Source organism: Hibiscus syriacus, unplaced genomic scaffold (assembly GCF_006381635.1).
Source record: "Hibiscus syriacus cultivar Baekdansim isolate YM2019G1 unplaced genomic scaffold, ASM638163v2 tig00110328_pilon, whole genome shotgun sequence".
NCBI lineage: Eukaryota > Viridiplantae > Streptophyta > Magnoliopsida > Malvales > Malvaceae > Hibiscus > Hibiscus syriacus.
In genome coordinates this window covers 8,163,287-8,186,158 of record NW_024062685.1, presented here as the reverse complement: position 1 = coordinate 8,186,158, position 22,872 = coordinate 8,163,287, and the positions used below count along the sequence as shown (strand labels likewise).

Below are 22,872 nucleotides of genomic sequence, written 5' to 3'. Positions count from 1 at the left end.
TTACTTTTTTTAGGGTAAAGTATAGTAATGGTCACTTTTCTAAAGCTTTCATTTAGGTCCCCAACTTTTAAAACTTGTAATATAGTCTCCCAACATTTCGTTCGTTTACAATATGGTTCCCCAACATTTAGTCTGTTTGCAATATGGTCCCCGACCGTTTGACGCCGTTACACTGTCGTTCGTACGTTTGCAATATGGTCACTGAACTTTTCAAGCACTTGCATATTTAGGTCCCCCAACTTTTAAAACTTGCAACATGGTTCTAAATTTCATTCTAAACCCTAAATTCCTTTTCGATCTCGAATTTCCTTTTTCGATTCTCTCTTCTCATTTCTAGCGTAACTTTTCAGTCAGGGATGCATGAGAAATTCTAATCTAACTTTGAATTATGTGGAGGTGTTGACTTGAAAAAGGGTCCATTGAGAGAATACCCGACCAAGGGACTATTGAGACCATCAACGGTTCAAGGTGTAATGTTAGATACATGTCATCTCAGGTGAAGCATAGATGTTCGATGAAATGCTTGTGAGAAAAAAATGGGGATAGAAAAGTAAAGTTGACAAATACTACTAAGATGAACAAAATATCATTGTTGAAAGTCACCAACAAAGCTGGAATTATTTTGTATAAATGACATATAATAATTTCTTCGTTTAATCTTTGTGCTTAAAGATTTTCCAACATGATCAAATATAATTAAATCCCAAATAGCACACTCACCTCTCAGTCTCTTTCGCAACTCGAAAGGCATCATGACAGGGTCAAGTAGCTGCTCCAAATATTTTACCCTGTCATGATGCATTTTGAGTTGCGTGCATGCATAATTATATTCTAAAGCTATAATTCAATACAATTCAACTGTAAAATTTTCAAAACATGTAAAAAAATAATTCGTTCACGATATATCAGTCACATAATCAACGTAAACTTATTAAAAAGAATACGAGCTCACAGGAAGCCAAAAACCACATGTCGAATCAATACAATTCCTAGTAAACTAGTATCAACAGTCTCTTAGATTGAGCCTGACAATTTCACTATGACGATACTCACAACCAATTCCCTGATTTAAAGAAAAACCAAACAAGAAGATCAAAAAAATTTAGCCTAAGACCCTATTTCACTTCTATTCTGATGGACTGTATATCTTTCATAAGGAGCACTAAAAGTTTTGATTAATAAGAAGAAAGAAAATTAGATGGTTTGGTTCAAAACTAACACTGAATATCCAAATCATTGACATGCAGTTCTAGAAACATAAAAATTTCAACAAAAAACACATAATGCAAGCTGAAAATGGGAAAGTGTGAAAGAGGAAAAGCTTACTTTCGGATAGCCCAAAAGAGAAAATAAATACATTATTGCAAGTGAAGGGAGAGAATAAGAAATAAACGCAATCGGTGTTGCCTTCCATCAATTAGTCCTCCATTTTTTCTTTGTAAATAAAAATCTAAAAGACAGAGCACTGCTTGGGTTTACAATTCTTCATGGCGGAAAATTAAGAACAAAAACCAAACTAAGGTGAATGCGTTGTTTGGGATTTCATTATATTTGATCATCTGTTAGAAATCTTTGAGCACAAAGATTAAAAGAATAAATTATTATATGTCATTTATACAAAATAATTCCAGCTTTGTTGGTGACTTTCAACAATGATACTTAGTTCATCTTAGTAGTATTTGTCAACTCTGCATTTCTAATCCCATTTTTTTCTCACAAACATTTCATCGAACATCTATGCTTCACCTGAGATGACATGTATATAATATTAGACCTTGAATCGTTGATGGTCCCGATAGTCCTTTGGCCGAGTCTTCTCTCAATGGACCTTTATTCAAGTCAACACCTCCACATAATTCAAAGTTAGATTAGAATTTCCCATGCATCCCCGACTGAAAAGTTAAGCTAGAAATGAGAATAGAGAAGTGAAAAGGGAAATTTGAGATCGCAAAGGAATTTGGGGTTTAAAATGAAATTTAGGACTGTGTTGCAAGTTTTAAAAGTTGGAGGACCTAAATGCAAATGCCTGAAAAGTTTAGTGACCATATTGCAAACGTACTAACAACAGTGTAACGACATTAAATGGTTGGGAACCATATTGCAAACAGACTAAATGTTGGGGACCATATTGCAAACGTATTAAATATTGAGGGACTGTATTGTAAGTTTCAAAAGTTGAGGGACCTAAATAAAAACTTTAAAAAAATTCAATGACCATTATTTTATTTTACTCTTTTTTTATTTTGATCATCTATCGTTAAAAAATTATCATCGTATTGATGTAGTTTTTTTTCCTTCTATTTTTTATTTTCCATTTCATTTCTCCTTTCACATCAACAAGCCATGTGTCTTTTTTGTAGTTTTTTTTCTTCTATTTTTTATTTTGAATTTCATTGCTCCTTTCACATCAACAATCCATGTGTCATTTTTTAATAAATCAATACTCTTCAATAAGATGAAAACACATTATAAATCTACCTTATATTCTCAAATTTATATATCTTTTGATGTCCTGATTGTAATTTGTTACTGTATTGAAAAGTAAACGTTATTGCTTCATGTTTTACAGTGTCAAATTTAGTTCCAAAAATAGATGGATGAATGTAAGATTGGCGTTGTTACACTTTTAGACGTCTGTTCATTGGGGTGAAGTTCCTAAATGCAATTTCCCAAACAATTACATCACATGTTCTGCTGCTTTTGCCTCCTTTTTGTTACTGAAATTTGTTAGACAATAGTAGAATCTGAAGCTTGAAGATCCCGATAACATTGTGTGCGTTGTTACACTTTTAGACGTCTGTTCATTGGGGTGAAGTTCCTAAATGCAATTTCCCAAACAATTACTCACATGTTCTGCTGCTTTTGCCTCCTTTTTGTTACTGAAATTTGTTAGACAATAGTAGAATCTGAAGCTTGAAGATCCCGATAACATTGTGTGAGGTGCTGAGCCAGACGTTGAAGAGGCACAGTCACCATGTTTTTGGCAATTCTTAGCCAGATTGTGATGTCTCAAGGTGATTGTTGATGAACTAAGGCCGATTGTTTTCACGTTAATGTCTATTTTTCTCTAAAACTCTAAGCCACAGTTTGATCATGATGTACTACAGATGGAGCTAAATTTGCAGTTTCGAAACAGCACTGCTTAACTGCTAGATAACCTACTCGGTTTAACCTGCGAACGGTTTTGGGCCTACAAGTCATAATTGCTCAGGTAATGCTCACATTGCAGTTCTGGATGAATTGATTGTGCATTAGGAAAATGTCAATAACACCTTAAAGAATACTACCACTAGCTACACTTACAGGTTTGGCGGTCGATTCAAGAAATGAGCACTATAGAAAGAGCTGGAAAAAATAAACAGAAAAGGGAATATACTGAGCTGCAGCTTGCCACTGAAACCAGATACTGAATGTAAATAACACTGGCCATTCTTCTAAAATAGAACATTCAAGTGAGCCCCTGTGAGCAGCAAAAAGCTTGATGACAGAAAGAAAAATGACTAACCTGTGCCGGCAGCAGTAACAGCCTGCCTGTACTTCTTGTCCTGGACATCTCCTGCGGCAAAAAACGCCGGGCACGCTGGTCTGAGTTGTACCTGGCTTAGTGATAATGTAGCCATCTGGGTCATGCTGCAACTGGCCTTCCAGGAACTTGGTGGCAGGCTCATGTCCAATGGCAAAGAACAAACCAGAGACTTTCAAATCAGAAACTTCCCCGGTGAGTAGGTTCTTCACCTTGAGTCCTCCCAAAACTCCCTCTCCCATCTCCATAAGCCTCCACCACCACTGAATTCCATATCACCTCTATCTTAGGGTTTGAAACAGCCCGGCTCTGCATGATCTTGGATGCCCTAAATGTATCTCTCTGTGAATGATATGCACCTTGGAACCGTACTTGGTCAGGAAGGTGGCTCCTCCATGGCAGAGTCACCCCCACAATCACAGCCAGGGGCTTGTTCCTGAAGATTGGGGCTGCCCCATCACAGACGCACACGCTGAGATTCCCCTATTCCAAAAGCCACCTGCCCCATCCCCTGAACCAGGGAAGTTGAGCCGCCTCGCTACGGCCCCCGTGGCCACGATGATCGAGTCAGCCAGGACGGTTTTTGCATCGGTGAAGATCTGAACGGAGACGAAGACAGGTCAACCTTGCTGACGGTTTCAGTGAAGACGGTTGTACCAAAGCGGAGAGACTGCTTGCGGCAGCGGTCCATAAGGTCGAAGCCAAGGATGCCATCCGGAAATCCAGGGAAGTTCTCAACATCGGTAGTGGTGGTGAGCTGGCCTCGGGGGCCCAAGCCATGAGCCCTCAAAGAGAATGGGCTGAGCTCAGCACGGCCAGCGTAGATGGCAGCAGTGTGGGCTGCGGGGCCGCTGCCAATGATGCAAAGCTTGGTCCTCAGAGGACTGTCCATGGGTGCAGAGGCAGAGTTGGAAAAAAGATGGTGAGGTGGGAAGGGTAGCCGCAGCCGGAGTGGCGGCAAGGCCTGCCATAGTACGGGCTTTTTTTAACAGACTTTTGAACATCCTGTTGCTAATGCCCTGCTAGTGCTAGGGTTCATTCCATTCATTGATTTGGAATCCGAATTGTTAATTGTTATGGACTTTTGATTCCCTTTGCTTCGTGCTCTTGTTTTCATTCACCTTTTTGCCGTAAGATGCTTGTGTGGAAGACACGGAATTCTTTAAACAACTTAGAACTGACCTAAAGAAAAACATGAAGACTTAGAAATTTATACGAGTGCTCGCTAACTGCTGAGCTATTCAATACTAAACTAACAGTTTTCAAATCGATTCTCTTAAAGATAAAAAATTACGCCTAAAAAAGAAGAAGAAAAAAGACTTGATTGGAAACAAAAAAGAAAAATAAACCAGTTAATAAAAGAAAAAGAAAACCCTTTTATAGAGATAAAGAAACGGAACAGAGTTGATAAACAAATTCAGCTGAAAAAAATCTTTGGGTGGTCATCAACTGATCAACAAATACAACGACTGTAAGATCAAATAGAAATAGAGATGAATTTGAGTGACCTGAGTCGCGGAGTGCTTTGAGATAACGATCATTGAGCTTTGAAAGAATGCCGAGCGAGACAAGTCCAAAGCCGAATACAGCCTGGCGGCAAATGTGAAGGAATGCCGAACGAGGGAAGTAAAAAGGGTTTTTTGTTCTATTTCAAGGATATTATAAATTTGACCAATTTTGTTTTAATGTTTATTAAATCAAAAAATTTTAATTGATTATTAATTTATAGATATGTTATATTTTGATATTAAACTCTTATTCTTTTGATGATATGTCACGATATGTCACGTTATTAAAATTAGGGTATGCAAAAATACTCGACTCAATTGACTTGATATGTCGACCGCCGACTAAAACATAAAAAAAATGATAATTTTCTTAAAAAATATTACGTGACCGGGTTGAGTACCCGACCCAACATTTCTCAGGTCGAGTTCGGGTCACAAAATTGAGTTTTTAGGGGTATCCAGTTAGTTTTTATTCTTTTATTAGATTTTGTATTTCGAACTTTTAAATTTTATGTTCGGATGTTGGAGTATGTAATTTGAAGTTCTGAACATTTAAATTTGTGTATATCTTTTTAAATTAATAATTTGAAAATAAAAAAAAATCAGGTATCGGGTACCCGCAACATCTGGGTCGGAACACGGGTTGAGAAATCACCGACCCGAATATTACAGGTACCCGATAATCAAATACCTAAAAATCCGGGTACCCGTATTTACACACCCCTAATTAAAACAAATTGATTTTTAATTTATTCACTAAAATTTTAATGTATATATATATATACATAACAATTCAACCATAAACTTTTGTCCAAATTTTAATTTAACTAATATACCAATCTCTCACTTAAATTTATCTTCTCCGACACATTCATCTTCTTCAACACCGTCCCTTCCATAAATACCCATAACTTTTGCAAGCTTCTTTCTCAATTATCAATCCTCTCAATTGCATTGTCATTATATTATATAATTAAAAGAAAACTGAGAGAAAAATCACTGTGTTTCTGTTTAATTCCTCCTACTATATAACATCCAAAAAAAATCCTTCTACTGTATTGATTTATTCCCTCTTTTTGGGCTCAAATCTGTCTTAATCTTTAGGGCTTGTTGGCCCAATAGGCAACCCAACAAAAATTTCACAACTTTTATTTTGAGATATACGACAATTTTCTACGGTGCATGAAACTTGTCACGTTGACGTGATAAGTTCTAATAAAAAAATATTTTCATTCAAAATTTTTACTTCGATGTGATTAATTTTAATAAAAAAATTATATTTTATTAGAACTCGTCACCTCGAGGTAACGAGTTCATCACCTCAACATAACGAGTTCCATAAACATTATAAAAATTGTAATATACCCCCAAAATAAAAACTCGACTGACCTAACGAGCTAAAAAAAACTCGGACGCCGTAATGGGCCAAAAAAACCTAATCTTTAGTCTTTCTTCTTTTGTCTTTGTTTCCAAGCCTCTGGCTGGTGTTCTTTATTTGAGAATTTATTGTGCTTTTTGTATGATATTTTGATGTTTTCGGTAGCTATGAAATTTTAATTACTGGCATTTTTATTTATGCAGAGGAAATGATGGAAAAAATGATTTGCAGACATGGGTCCAATTGCATATATTGATCCTGCAAACTGTAAGACTGATACCTTTTCTTTTATATTCCAAAAAGTTACATAAGCATATAATTGGTACTCTACCCTTTTTTACAAGAGCATATAATTGACACTCTACCCTTTTGTATGACACTCTACCCTTTTTTGTGAGGGTCAAGACATTTCCAAACTGTTGAAACTAAATGACGGCACAAGTAAAACTGGACTAATTTGAAAACTACAATCACACACTACATAGACGACTAGTGGTAGTGGAAACGAATAACTAAAGGCAGAAGCACACATTATCATCCTGGTTTTACTCGATCCACCTTACCTCCACTGCTCAGCTTTGCTCAAATGGAACACGTACAAACAACTGTCCATGATGGGTTACGACTGATGTTGCTGTGGATCGATCCTCGACGGCAAGCTGACAACCTACCGCCAGGGAACACAATTTACAGAATGATGAAGAGCTACATTGCCCCCTAAATAATGTGCAACGGAGATGAGCAAACATTGAACATTTTGGGATTGACAGATATGGAACGATGGAAGAATAGCAGCAGTAATGAATGTCTAGAGCAGTGCATCAAACGCACCATAGAATTTGAATTGGTTAAAGAATCTGGCAAAAAGGTTCTAGATTGTCCTTGACTCCTTTCCTTAAGATTTGCTACAGTAACAACTCTGAGTCTGACTGGTTATAAATCAAATAGAAAAGAACAAATCCACTGTGAACACAGTGGTTAGGTTCTTAACTGCCTGGCACTTTACTAGCAGAATATGTTCATGATAATGAAATCTAGAGAGACACAACGGAAGTTTATTCTAGTTAGTAAAGCAATTATAAGAATACTGCCCTGTTAGAATATGTTAGTACCACACCTTTTTGAACGGTGTGGCACCCCAAGGATTATCCGGATGCTCAGGTTCACCACTTATTACTAGGCGGGGTCAGATTGAACACGCACCTAAAAATGCAAAATAACCACATAAGAAACCTCCATAGACGGTGCAGAAAATTTGCATTAATTTCATCAGGGGAGGAACGGTATTAGCTACTGCCATGAAATAAACATCTATGCTGCACCATCACATGCTGCATTTTAGGGTCAGTCTTTAAATGACGGTCATTTCAGTGCAATGCACTTTTGTGCGGGTTCGAACCATGTGTGCTAGAAGAAAATGAAACTATACGTAGTTTTACAAGCTTGTTCACTGACCTCCTCACGAAGAAGACCGGGAATTAAAGCATAGACCTCAAAACAATCTTTCTGCAAAACCAAACAAGTAAAAACTTTCAAAACTCCAGAAATCATGTCATTTCTGGAAATCAGGAGCAAAAAAACTTACAGTTTTCTGCACAATGATCTTAACCCAATCTGCTGAGTATCCAATATCAACCACTGCAGTCTCGACACTAACCAATTAAGAATTAAGTCAAACAAAATGTTAATGCTCATAGTAAAAACCAAAGAAAAAGAACCATGGATCTTAACTGCGCCTTCGAAACTTTGGTAGAAGAAGCCTTGACAGCATAGTCCGAATATGATGGTTTCTTACGTTTAACAAACCTGCATTAATATGCAAGAATCCAGCATCATAGATCTTCATCAGCATTAAAACAGCCAGAAAGAAAAATATGTTTAAAGGACTTGAATGACATACCCAAGCTTTTAAGCTGTTTTTCACGCTTTTGTTGAGCAATAGAATTCTTATCCTACAAAAGAAGGGCGGATTGCAATATAATACTATTATTGAAAGATTACATGTGAAAATACAGAATTAGAAGCACAGTTCTTTTTTGCCTTTTTCCCAGTTTATGGATGAATAGGATGGAAAAATACTGGAGATAATTGCTTACTAGATTTTCACACACACCTTAATTATGGGGTCACTGACTTCACCATTACGGAAATGACCTGAGTGCCAACCCTTCATAGCACGTGTAGCTGCATCCCTTCGTGCTCTACCGGATCCTGAAGCTTAATTACAAATTGCATCAGAAAGAATAATGGAAGGTATAATTAAGAAATATAAACCTCATTAAATGGATTCTAATTAGGGACACAAAGTGTAACAAACTTTTGATAGTAAAGAATATCACCATAAACTTTTATGCAGATGTTGGGAAAACATGATTGTGTAATGTTAATACTTCTAAAGACAAAACTTACCACAATATAAATTCTTTGATTTTCTATAAAAAAAAAATAAGATTACCAGAGTGTTTATTCCTTTTGTTAATATAAGGCCAAAGTAAAGAGATGCGACGTTTGCTTTCGTCTATTTCGAAACCAATGAGGATATGCTCAAGGCCATTGAGAAGCTTAATAACGCTACGATTGATGGGAAAAGGATATTTGTTGCGGTGGTGAAATATCAGAAAAGAGATGTGCACAAGGAAATATGGGGTAAAGAAGAAGCTCCAAGAGGAGTACAGGAGACGTTCCAATGAGGGGAGTAGATAAATCAACATCTTTTAACAAGTTTTGCGATGATAGATCGTACAAAGAGTCATTGATGGAAATAAAGAAGGATCAAGCGGGTGATGGAGAAAGGAAGAAGAAAGGGGATGGGGAGGTTAAGAGTCCTCTGAACGTGTTCATACCTGTGGAAGAAAGGGAATGGATCAAGCTGTCATATACAAGTATTCTCAAATCCACTATTGATTTGGAGTCTATCCAGAAGGTAATACAGAGTGACGGGTTCAATGTCAAAGTGGCGACCTGGGATATGCAAAGAATGTTTGCACTATCATTTTCCCATCAGAGGATAAGAAGAAGAAAACGATGGAGAACAGAGCGAAGGATTTAGAGTTCTGGTTTGAAAGGTTGGTCCTTGTGTATCAAGATGGAGGAGTGCCTATGGCCTTTTGCTCAATTTCATTAATAGGTGTGCCTCTGAACTGCTGGTGTGAAGATTTCTTTTTGAAACTGGCATCGAGATGTGGGTCTCTGGTTAAGATTCATGCATGGTTTTCAGAACCGGACCGGTTAACAGATCGGTTAATGAACCGGTTATGATATCGATTTATTGGTTCAACCGGTTGAATCAGTTTGATCGGTCGAAAGAATCGAACGACGTCATAATTATTTAAAAAATTAAATAAAAATATCAAAAATATTTAATAAAAAATAATTTTTTATATCACAAGTCATGTTCAAAGCAAATCATAACATATATAAGTTAAAAACCATAAAATCAAGTAGAACAAAATGATTCAAATTAACTACAACATAATATTTAAGGTAAAACATATTAAATAATAAATATAATTATATAACTATAATTAAAAACTAAATTTGGGGCTAAAAAATTATAACAAAATGATACTGTTTGGTTTAATTTTTTTTTAAAAAACAATCTCACATGACTAAAAAACATAGAAGAACATCTCAAAAGTCTAAAAAGTAAAAAATATGAGAACAAAACAATCTCACATGGCTAAAAAACATAGAAGAGCATCCCAACTAACTTCTATAAATAATAGAGGTAATTTGACATTCAAAATCATGGAGCCTTTTGGTGAGCATTGAGTGAACTATTATTTCACTTTAATCAAGCTCGAATTTTAGGCTTCAATCGAGCTTCTAATTTTTTTTAGTTCAAGCATTTTCGAGTTCAAGTTTCAATATTATATTTTGAGTTCGAGTTAAACTTGATAATTTTTAGCTCGTGAGTTTAAGTCGAGTTGAGCTTACTTTTAAAGTTTTCAAGTTCGAGTCGAGCTCAGCAATACTCGAGTTCGACTTGGTTCGTTTAACAAACGACGTCGTTTGGTTTAATTTAAAAAAAAAAACAAAATTAGTGGTTTTTTCAGTTTTTTCTGGTTTTCAGCCGGTCCGGTTCGAACGGTTCAGCGATTTCGGTCGGTTCACTAGTAGCGGTTCAACCGGTGTAAATTGAACCAGACTAGACAACGGTTCCTGATTGAACCGGCCGGTCCAGTCTGGTTTTCAAAACAATGGATACAAGATGAAACTCTCCAGAAAGTTGATTTTCGTGCAGCAAAATAGGTATTAAGGGTGGCGAATCCGTTTGACATCCCTGAGTTCATTATAATAAACACGAATAGGAGGCCTTATAAAAGCAAGATTAAGGTTGATTCGCTAGAGGATAGCTACACAGATGTTATTTGGAATGAAGTAGAAGTAGATTCCTCATATGGGTGGGAAGATGATTCGTCGAGAAGTTATTTGAAAGATGAACAGAATCTGCAAGAGGGTTTGTTTCAGGAGAACATGGAATACCATCAGTCAGATAAAATCTCGTATGAAAGGGTGAAGCATGGTTGCAGGAGAATCAGAACGGTGGTCTCCAAGGAAATAATGAGGTGTTTAATACTCCAGTTGTTTTGGGTCAGGCTGCATTAATGATTGGCTCAGGAGAAGAACCAAATGACTTTTTGTGAGCCAGTCGAATCTAGGGAGAGTGGTGGAAGTCAACATGGAGCGTCAGGAAAGTATTTTTTTCTTAATAATTATGGTGGAGTAAATTTAGAAAATGGTCTGAGAAGGACGGGATCTAGCCCTATAGCTTTTGAAGAAAACTTAATTGGGTCTAATGAGAGACCCAATCTTCGGGCTACACATCCAATTAAAGGGAGAGGTGCTCTTACCAGTTAAAGGAATCTGTTGAGAGAGAAAGATTATCGTCGAGATTCCTTAATCGATCTAAGTCTAAGTCTCTTTCTCCAGTTAGGAAGCGATCACTAAATCGTCAAGTGGACAGACAGGCTTCGGTGGGGAGAGATGATAGCAGATTATTCAATAGGGTGTACAGTAGATCAAGAATAAATGGGACGTCGATGGCCTCGGAAAAGGAAAGTTCTTTCCCCTTTGTGTCTTCGAGAAGGTCAGTTGACATGGAAGAAGCAGAAACTACGTGGAAAATCAGCAATATGATGGGTATAACCTTTAGGGATAAGAAGAATGTGTTTGTGGATAAAGTGGTCAAGTTGAACAATGAGAGGATTAAGAAGAATGAGAGTTAATCTCTCATTTCACTTGAAGGTAATTTTGTTTTCTTTTGATGATGAAATTGTCAATAATTTCATGGAATGTGAAGGGGTTGGGTAGAAAGGAGAAGGCTAGAGCATTGAGAAGGTTGATTATGGAGAAGAAGTCTTCTTTTGTGTTCATCTAGGAATCGAAAATGGAATTAGTAAGTGCAATGTTGTTGAGAAGGATTGGGGGAAATATTTGCGGGGAGTTATACTGTCGCCTTCAATTGAATCAGCAGGGGGTATGATAAGTTTGTGGGATGATAATGTTTTTGTTCTAAAGCAACAACATAGTCACAGGAGGTTTATTGCGATTTGGGGAGAATTTAAGGAGGTCGGTCTGTTGTGTTGCTTTATAAATGTTTATGGGTCGTCTTTGGATTCATAGAAAAATATGATTTATTTTCATAGAACTTATGTCTTTCATTGTACAGTTGGATGTTCTTTTCTGTATAGGGGTTATTTTAATGTTTACTTGAACCAAGAGGAGAAATTGGTGGGTCACAAAATTTGTATTTGATGAGGATATTTAATGATTTTGTGGTGCAGGCGAATCTAGTTGATTTACCCTTGTTAGGTGGTCATTTTACGTGGTGTAATAACATGGAAACATCAACGAAAATCAGATTGGATCGATTCCTGTTAGATTGTCGTTTTGTAATTGTTTTTCCAAAAATATTGTAACTACAAATCTCACCCCTCAACTTTAATTTTCTTAATTTAATCACTAAACTTTAGACATTATATTTTTTAATTCTCAATAGTTTTCTCTAATTTTGTGTTGACTTAAACATCTTTTTATTAATTTTTAGTTAACTTGGTATTTTAATAAATTTTTTAACCATGTAGATCAATCTAAATTTTAACCATTGTTCCTTGCAACTAGTCACTATATCGGTCATCATTGTTGTTGACATTAAACTCAAAATTTTCAAATCATTATTTTAATCCTTAGAGCTCAAATTTGATTCTCATTCCACAAAAATCTTAAAAAGAATTCAATCCATCAACCACTATTATTGTTTCCTATAATCCACTTCATCTAATACGTAAATGAAATCCAAATTATAAAACCATCACATATAGAAGTTGAAACAAAAATAAAAAAACGGGAAACTTCAGGGGTGAGTGAAATCCTAATTCTATTTTGTGTCTCTTGGAGTGTTGATTCAGGGGTGAGTGATCATATAACGGGAAACTTCAGTCTCTTTTTAATATTTAACAAAAACGGTGTCTCATGTAGTGTTCGTACTGTTGATGGCTCCTTATAACCGGTTAAGGGCAATGGTTTGATTCACCTTAATCATCGCATTATTATGTCTAATGTTCTCTATGTTCCGAGTTTGACTTGTAATCTTGTTGAAAACATTTTGATGTTTCGATATAACAAATTAAGTTAAATGAATTTTAAGATTTTACAAAAGATTTTCTAAGTATATTCGATGTAATTATTCGAATATCAAAATATTACTCCAAGTCTTTCAAAGTTCATTTTAGTCCTTACTAAAGTGTAAAATTGTGTTTTATACTTAAACTATTTTTAAAACAATTTTACAAAGTATTTCGAACCGTTTCAAAGCCAAGAAAAATCAGATTCTCCAGGGGGTACAGATTTCCCCCCAGGAGGTACAGATTCCCCCCCAGGGGGTACCGATTCCCCCTGAATGGTTTGGCTCCGAGAAAAACAGAATGCTCGGAGGGAACCGATTCCCGCCTGTTTAACGGTCAAAATATTTGAATTTTACACTTAGGGAACCGATTCCCTATGAGGGGGTACCTATTCCCCCACGCTCCAAGCTGTTTTATTAATTGATTCTTATCCCCAAACGGCTCCAAAATATCCCCAACAGCTATATACGACTTCAAACACATTCCAAGCTATAAATACAAGCCAAGGACACTTGAAGAAGGAAGAGAACAACTATCCAAGCAATCAAACACAAGAGAAGAGTTTTTCAATCTTATTTCATCTTTCTCTTGTAAATATTTTGTTCTTGTGAGTTTAATCTTGTAAACACCTACCTTAAAGAGGTTTTCTTGTTTACATTTCTTATCCTTTTGTAAAGGGGAAATGTTTTGGCTTAGCCCGTGTAAAATCTAGGAAAAGGTTCTAGCTTAGCCCGTGTAAAAGCTAGGGAAATGTTCTAGTTTAGCCCGGAAAAACTAGGGAGTTTGTAAGGTTACTCTTTATCCTCAAAAGAAAGAACAAATTAGTGAATTTGTTGGAAAATCCTTGGTGAGGAGCTAAGGTAGTGGACGTAGACTTTGGTTGAGAAAGTTGAACCACTATAAATCGCTGTGCAATTCTCTATCTTTCAATCTCCTTACTCCCTAAACACAAAACCATTCAGACCCCTCTTTGCAAACCGTTCCGGTTGTCGATTCGAGCTTCCAAAAATCTTAACAAATCTTATTTCAATTAGAAATTTATCTACAAATTTGGGTTGTACTTCTCATTTTAACAACGGTTGTTGTGAATTTTAGGATTTGAACTCGGGGATGGTGATAGGCCATGCTAGGCGTCGTGGTAGACTATACATCCTTGAAGATCCTCCTGCTGCTCTCATTCCAAACCATCCACCTTTAGCATTTATCTCTTCCTTTGTTTCAGTTTCTCCTACAGATGCGACTGTCGAAATTGTGTTATGGCATTTTCGGTTAGGTCACCCTAGTTTTCCTTAAATTGCAAAATTGTTTATTAACAAAAATTATGCATCATTTTCTTGTGACATTTGTTCTCTTTCCAAGCACATTAGAAGCTCTTATCCTCATTTTCTCTCTCTCTCGCCTAAACTATATTCCTTAATTCACAGTGATATTTGGGGACCTTTGCGGGTTACAGGTTTACATGTAATTCGTTGGTTTATCACTTTTATTGACGACCACTCTCGTACCACTTGGACCTTTCTTATGAAGGAAAAGTTTGAGTATTGTACTATATTTAAACGCTTCCATAAAATGATTGAAACACAATTCTAGAGTTTCATTGGCATCCTTAAATCTGATAATGGTGGGCAATACCTCTTTCATTCGTTGGGATCTTTCTTCCAGAAAAATGGAACAGTCTACATCATTTCCTATGTCGACACACCACAAAAAAATGGGGTCACTGAATATAAAAATCATCTTTTTCTTGAGATAACCCGAGCACTCATTTTTTCTTCTAATGTTCTGAAATACCTTTGGGGCAAGACTATCTTAATAGCTACCTTTCTCATCAATCATCTGCTTAGTAAGATTATTACCTTTAAGTGTCCCCGAAATATCCTTTCCAAAAATTCCCCTCATTTCAAACCTTTCACCTCTTCTGTTCCTCTTTGTGTCTTTGGTGTACTGCCTTTGTCCATGACCACAATCTCCAAAAATATAAACTTGATCCTCGAGCGATCTGGTGTGTCTTTGTTGGTTATTTAAATCTTCAGAAAGGTTATTGTTGTTACTCTCCTTCTACAAAATGGTTCTTCACTTTTATGGATATCACTTTCTAAGAGCATAAACCATTATTCTCAAAAACTAAAATCCAGGGGGAAAGTTGGTCTAAATTTCAATTTTCATCGATTACTACTGAGTTACACATCAATCCATCTTCTACTGAAACAACTATCACTCCATAACCTCTTAACACCACCACATCTAATGATGAAAACCAATCTATTAATCCCACTGAATCTCATGAAACACCCATGCCATCTACCGATATCCTCGCCTACAAAAGACAATCTAAACAAGCCCTACCATCTACACCGTAACCAATGCATTGTCAAGAGCCATAAACATGTTTAAATCCCTCAACTAACAGAGGAGATGGTGACCAAAGTAAGTTGGATGTGGTGATTGATATTGTGAGTTACTAATTGCTCAAAGAAAGAGAGTTAGACGATGTACAACTCATCCTATCAGTAAATTTGTTGCTTATGGTAAACTAATGCCTAGTTTCAAGATTTTCACATCTCAGGTTGATCATATTCACATTCCAGAGACCATAGAGGATGCATTAAAAAGTCCTGAGTGTAAGAAGGCAGTTGAAGAAGAAATTTTAACTCTATAAAACAAAAAAACTAGGTCATCATTGATTTACCTAAAGATAAGAAACCCAAGAAACCGATCAGCTGCAAATGAATCTTTACTATGAAATTCAAGGCAAATGCAAAATTGAGAGATATAAGGCTAGACTTGTGGCAAAGGGGTTCACTCAGACTCATGGAGTTGACTAGCAGGAGACCTTTGCTCCAGTTGAAAAACTCAACACTGTTCGATTTCTATTATCATTGGCAATAAATAAGGACTGGATACTTCACCAACTAGACGTAAAAAATGCATTCCTCAATGGCAATCTTGAAGAAGATGTATATATGCAAGTTCCACAAGAAATTCATTATGGAAATAATTGGGTATGTAAAATGCTGAAATCCTTATATGGTATAAAACAATCACCTCAAACTTTGTTTGACAGATTCATGAAGGTAATGTTACAAGACAACTACAAACAATGTCAATCTGATTACACTCTGTTTGTAAAAATTACCCTTGATAAGAAGAAGTCAATCTTGATTGTCTACGTTGTTGATATCATCATCACGGGTGATGACCAGATGTCCTAAAAATAAAGAACAATCCCTACGATATTATTATTGCAAATGCATGAATATAATGTAATTACTAAATAAGGAAAGAGTAACGAGGAAGAAAGAAAGACTTGTTTGATTGGCAACTCAAACGAAAGCTTGAACTCTAATCTAATTAAACCCTAATTATCTTATCTTTTAACAAAATCCAAGAGTTCCTCCTTCAATTTTTATTCACTACAGCTTCTACTACTACTGGCATTAGAAATTTATTTCAATCACACACTCCTGCTTTAACTTCAAACACCCTAACCCTTCATTCTTTTCTTCGTGTGAAGTTCTTCTATCTTGGGACATTTGACTTAATTTCTTTTTATTTTCCGTTCGGTCATACGACTTTGAACTTCAAAGTTTCCGACATTCAGTGCAATGCTAATGCCACCACAACATTTCGAGTATTTTTTTTAATTCTCAATAGTTTTCTCTAATTTTGTGTTGACTTGACATCTTTTTATTAATTTTTAGTTAACTTGGTATTTTAATAAATTTTTTAACCATGTAGATCAATCTAAATTCTAACCATTATTTCTTGCAACTATTCACTATATCAGTCGTCATTGTTGTTGACATTATTAAACTCAAAATTTTCAAATCATTCTATTTTAATCCTTAGAGCTCGAATTTGATTCTCATTTCAAAAAAATCTTAAAAATAATTCAATCCATCAACCACTATTATTGTTTCCTATAATCCACTACAAGAAAATACACCTTTAATGACACACGAACGATGACACATGCTAATTTATGACTTGCAAAAAACGTGTGTCATAAAAAATGTCATGTTTTTTAAAATCTGAACGATTTATGACTTACAATAATGTGTGTCATATTTAATAGTCATAATCCAAAAAATTTGCAAAAACACGGAGTACAGTTTTAATTGTGTGTCATATGTAAAAGTTGTATTTTAATTTCCCCCCATTATTTTCATCATTTCCCGCTTCTTCCCCCTCGATAACAAAGTTCACGGCTCTTGCTTCCCCCATTTTTCTCTTTTTTCCCTTTTTCTCTTTGCATCAGTCCACTGGTTTTAATTGAATTGAGTTACAGAAACTGAGAATCAATTTGGAAAAGTTTCAGCAACAGAACTTGCAACTTGCCCAAGCAAACAACCAGATGTTATCGGTAGATTAGTATTGCTTCTATTTGTTTGTTTCTCAGTTTAGTAAATCTTTGAGGCATTTGGCTTTTTCTGATATTATGGCTCTAATGAGGTTGATGTATTATATTGGTTTTGCAGGAACTTAATTCAGGGAAAGATAGGGTATATATTATGGACATCTATGTTTCTTAAACTTGTTTACGCTTAACCCTTTTTGTTGTATGTTTTTGAGACTTGACCTTCGACTGTTTTTTCTCTTTTCAGCTAAAAGCCCTTAAACATGAATTGGGATGTAAAAATATTGTGCTTCAAGCAATAAAATTAGAGGTATCTTTTTGCAATACTCTACTTGGCCGAGTGTAGGTTGCAAACGAGATTCATATTCTCGAAAGCTACCCAAGTTCTACGCAGGAAAAACAAACGAATTTAACTTGGTTGTTACTGATTCATAAGTATTCCTCGTTCTCTATTCCACCATTCAATTTGGGTTTGTTCCAGTTTCGATTGAGTTTTTTATATTTTATGAATGGGTTTTCTAGAATTCTTACAGAGTACACCTGAGTTTCATGAAAGATATGATTTGTTTTTTTTCTCTGTTTGATATCTTTGGCTGTTGTCTCATTTTAATTTTTGCTTTTGGGTGTTTTTTCACTTTTTCGATATTTACCCCTCCTTTTACAATATCCAATGTATTTGAACATTGTATGAATTGCTTCCAAACTAACTTCCAATGCTAAATGCTGGAACCACTAAGATATGAACTTGCAAATCCTGTAAATACATCTATTTTCATGTGAATTTCTACGAATGCAATTCACCATTGTTCATTGTTGAAATAGTTATGTCTCTATAATGTTTGATTGTTTGTAATGATATGTTTAAAACTATTAATAAAATGGAAATAACATATTATTAAAGCAGGAGTGTAAACTTGTTCTTTGACGGACTAGTGTTGAAATTTGCACTTCTTGATGGAAGAATAAGGTGCATAGAAAAAAAGGATTCACATTCTTGTTTATCATGTTGGTCAGTTATCGTTAGTAAGAAAGATTGGCAGTATAGTTCTCATTGTAGTCTTTAGTTTCAATGGCTATGCTTCCATTTTCTAAAATGTGTAGGTTTAAGATGATGAATTTGCACCAAGTTCTAAAAATTCATCTTTTTTTCTAGTTTAATTCTGAGTAATCGTATACTTTTCTATTTATAATTAGGACTGATTATTGACAATTTAACGAGCATATGAGAGGGTTTACATGAAAACATATTGTGTATATTGTGACTGAAAGTGAAGCTAAACTATCTTAAACCAAGTCATGCATTTCAGCTTAAAGAATATATGTCTTAACATGTCGGGCTCTTGCCCATTATATAGGTTGTTTACTGTTGCTCAAACAGTTATCGCAAACTACTACTTCTGTGTTTTTCAATTATTTGCAAGGTTAGATTGCTCTATTACTTTCAAATATGTAGCAAATTTTGTCTGATGTTGCTTGTTAAGATAACTTTTGTTTCTGTCATTTTGGTTCTTTAATTTAGCAATTGCATCATGTGAGACTGATTGTAAATTTGCAGAATAGTGATGTTCTATGGATACCACCAAAGAAAGGTCTTGATCTTAGCAACTTGACAGAAACTTTAAGTGGAGCCTTAGGGGTATGTATCTTCATTTCATTTTTTTTCCTCATGCAATTCCTAGATCTTGGTCACACTGGGAAATTTTTACATCTGTTTCGGCAACAACGAACTAACAAGACACAATAAGTATAAACAATAAATTTGCAGTTCTATTTCAATGTTCTTTGTTGGAAAGTTTTATTTGTCTACTGTTAACTTCCTAAAAAGGCTACTTTTAAGGCCTTTTTCACTTAAGTTATTATTTGTTTAAAAGTTCATTTTAGGCATTTTAAGATCATGTAGTTGCATATAGTTGCATTTGTGGTTGTAGTGCTATTTTTTCTCTTAATGATGTTGCTTGAGGGAAAGGTGCAGTTTGTCTATGATGTGCAGGAATAGCAAGCAAAAAGGATTCGTTGGGAAGTAATGCCGCGGCATCACACGTTGCTGAAGCATATTGAAATGCCTTGGCATTTCTGGCGCAAAAAATGACAAAAAGATATAGTTGACACTGCACGTGGAATGATTGTTGTAGCCACCTTCTAGAGGACTAAGGCCACCTGGAGAATTAAGTTCATGCTTATGGTGTGATTCTAGGGGTATTTGACACCTAACAACCTAATCATTACCCCTAGATCCTTTTATTATAATGACATCTAAAGGGAGAGAAGGGATGAGATATGAAGAGACACACGCATAGAGCAGAAAAAAATCAGATTTTTATTTCCTTTTCCTTTTCTTTTTCCTTGGGTTTTCCTCCATTGATTAAGCTCCAAGGAGTGGCGAGCTAGGTGCCGAGAGGAGCTAGCGAGCTAAGGTGATTCGTGGTGGCCGAGGAGACCTCCGGTGGCGCGTCAAATGCTTCTTCTCACTTCCTTTTTTGCTACTATTTTTCGATTTATTTGTGGGTTGTTGGAACGAATATTTGCATGACTTTGTATTTGGATATTTCGAACCCCACCATAAACTAGGGATGGCAAACAGGCGGGTCGGGTACGGATACCCCCTCCCCACCTAATATTTTTCAATCCACCACCCTCCTACCACCCATGATGGGTACAAATTTTCAAATCCACACCTGCCCACGCGGGTATATTTTCAAATCCATCCCCACACCCACTACCCACTAGCTACATACCCATCTAGACCCGCCTGACAGCAAACTAATGGGATGTTGGAGTTGGTTCCCAGACAGTTCGTGATGGGGTAGCAGCGCATGCTTCAATTTGTCAGAGGAGTAGCTCTACGAATGTTATGGAGATAGATTGTAGGGAGCATGTAGTCGCAGAGCTGGATTGTTATGTTGCTTTCGATGTTAATGCTTATAGTGCGCCTAATATGGGTTTTGAGGGGCTAAAGAACATGGAAACTGCTGCTTTTGATGTTAATGCTTATAGTACGGCTAATTTGTGTTTGGATGGGCAGCATGGGCTAAAGAACATGGAAAGTGACGTGATTAGTGGGATTATGGGTTTAATCAAAGAGCCGAATATTTCCCTAATTAAAGACCAGATTAAAGACTAAATATCCTTAATATTTGAATAAATTATATGTTATAATATTATACAATATTAAAATTTATAAATTAGTCTCTAAAATTACACCTAAATTCATAATGGTCCAAAATTTAATAGATATTTAGCTGGGTGGGCGGATGTGGGGCGGGCGGATACGAGGCGGGTAATGTCTCAAACCCATTACCCGCCCACCATCCACGACGGGTACTACTTTATAAATCCACACCCGCCCACTACACGCTAAAATTATACCCATCCCCGCTCCAATTGGAGCGGATGCGGTACGAAATCCACGAAACTGTACCCGTTTGCCATCCCTACCATGAACTAACTTATTTGGTGGTGGTTGGTTTAATGGATGTTTAAACTTTATTTTGATGATATATTTGAGTTTATTTTGGTTCTTTATTTGCTTTGCTTATGAATGCTTCGCCATCTAGGCTTGTAAGAGGCATGAAAATGTCCATTTCTTAGATGAAGTTTAGGTATTCGGGAGAAACCTAAGCTAGAAATACTTGTAAGTATTCGAGAGAACCGCAAGATAAGATCCTCATAAGCAATGGGTTATAGTATTTCCAAGGGGCTTTGAAACGACCTAGGGATATTACAACCTAATCCCTTAGATCTCGGGAGAGACTAGGATAGGATTTCAATGACTAAAAAGGGTGTTTTTATCAATAGGGTAGGCTGGCCAACATGTTGAGTGAGAGCAGATGCCTTGGCATCCTATTCTGTTAGGTTCATTTAAGAACATTTTAGGAAAGCTCCCTGTCGAGCAAGTAAAGACTAGATAACTTAGATATACCTGATAAATAAGTTTAGCATCCTTAGATCAACCCTACCATTCATTCCATTGGAAGCTTGTCACGTGAGGATTATTTTCTTTTCATTTTATTTACTGTTATTTACCATCTTTCATTGCCTCGACATTACATCATTTTCAACACTAAACATCTTATCTTGCCATTATATTTCCATCTGCTACACCATCAGACCATTCATCTACATCCACCTTCATACACATTTTCATTTTGCCGTGACATTTGTTTATATAAAGACTAACTATACATAGATAGATTAGTGCTTAGCTTTGGTTAGACTTTAGTAATTTCACCCAATCCCTGTGGAGACGATACTCACTCATCACTGTATTACTTGAGCGATTGTGTATACTTGCACATTACTTGCATATTTTTAATACCTAAATAACCATACCTTTTAAAATCCTCTTTACTGTATCTTTTTGTCGTTTTCTGTTCTTTGTTGGAAAGTTTTATTTGCTTACCTTTTCTTTCGTTTTCTTCTATATTTTTGTGATAATATGCAGGTTAGATCAGATGGCTTGTCTGTTACACTGGGGATTGCTGCTGCTACTGGATTATGCTTATTGTCTTTTTCAGAGGTATGGTTTTTGAACAATGTTACTTGGTTGTGAGTGTCGGATAGGGATATGTGTCGGAGATCGGTAGGCTCAACTTTTTCCAAGTTATGCATTTGGATGGTCCTTGGAGGAATGTGTCCTTACATGTTCGAAAAATATGTAGGCCATGAGTACTTTAAGAGAAATGAAGAGTCTGAGCAATATAGTTTTTAAGTCCCTTCTATAGTACTTGGGGTATTTTTCATCAAAACAACTCAAATAGTGGTTTTCTCCCATCATTTTCAGGTAGAAACTGTTCTTCAACTTGTGGGCTCAGCTGCTATTATTCAGCTTCTGAGCAAGAAGCTCCTATTTTCAGAGGTAAGTCTCCACTTCTATTTGAGTATTTTTTCCATTAATTTAATTTAAATCAAGTATTTTGTGCCTTTGTTTTTCATCCTCCTATTTGTAACAGGATCGAAAGCAAACTCTTAAACAAATTGATTAATTCTTAAGCACAAAAGTGGCTCCTAATGAACTCGTTGACGATATAAAGGTAGCCAACTTTGTATTAATCATGCTTATTATTGCATTCTTTATTTATCTGGTAAGTGAGGTTGGTTTCTTGCCGAGAAAAGCTATTATGGGAAGAGAAACAAACTATGTTGCATGTGCTGAACTTGTCTGAAATGCCATGCGGCTCAAACATAGATATCATATATGTTCAACACGGGTATATCGAATTCCATTGCAAGATTTCATTTATTAATTTGGAGGATCATATCCCTAATTCATATTTCGATAAGTGTCAGATATAAATGTCATGCATAGACATTTTTTAAAAGGTCGAGGCAACATAGTTGACATGTATTCTCTTTTAACCACTGTTGTTCTATATTTGCATTTGCCTTTGAACTCAGGAAATCGGGGTGGCCCTTATACCAACAACTACTACTAGCAAGGCTCTTCTAGCACCTACAGAGGCAAAACCAGAGCCAGAAGATGA

General features: G+C 36.0%; 1 protein-coding gene, 2 long non-coding RNA genes and 1 pseudogene across 3 annotated transcripts; 2 read left to right on the top strand and 2 right to left on the bottom strand.

Moving 5' to 3' along the window:
* Positions 1-3,485: 3,485 nt before the first annotated feature.
* On the bottom strand, positions 3,486-5,130 carry LOC120118657 (annotated as a pseudogene).
* Positions 5,131-7,799: 2,669 nt separating this feature from the next.
* Positions 7,800-8,751, bottom strand: LOC120118375. Its single transcript, XM_039138415.1, has 6 exons — positions 8,727-8,751; positions 8,523-8,620; positions 8,310-8,361; positions 8,141-8,215; positions 7,995-8,061; positions 7,800-7,915 (listed from the first exon to the last, which is right to left on the bottom strand). Exons 1-6 carry the CDS (start codon positions 8,749-8,751, stop codon positions 7,888-7,890), a joined length of 345 nt encoding a protein of 114 aa, XP_038994346.1. The 3' UTR covers positions 7,800-7,887.
* An 8,595-nt stretch (positions 8,752-17,346) lies between these two features.
* Positions 17,347-17,665, top strand: LOC120118774. The gene is made up of 3 exons (XR_005515783.1): positions 17,347-17,398; positions 17,514-17,537; positions 17,640-17,665. It is a non-coding gene; the product is annotated as an uncharacterized LOC120118774 (long non-coding RNA).
* A 4,493-nt stretch (positions 17,666-22,158) lies between these two features.
* LOC120118656 lies at positions 22,159-22,807 on the top strand. Its single transcript, XR_005515771.1, has 3 exons — positions 22,159-22,247; positions 22,342-22,422; positions 22,787-22,807. It is a non-coding gene; the product is annotated as an uncharacterized LOC120118656 (long non-coding RNA).
* Positions 22,808-22,872: the final 65 nt, after the last annotated feature.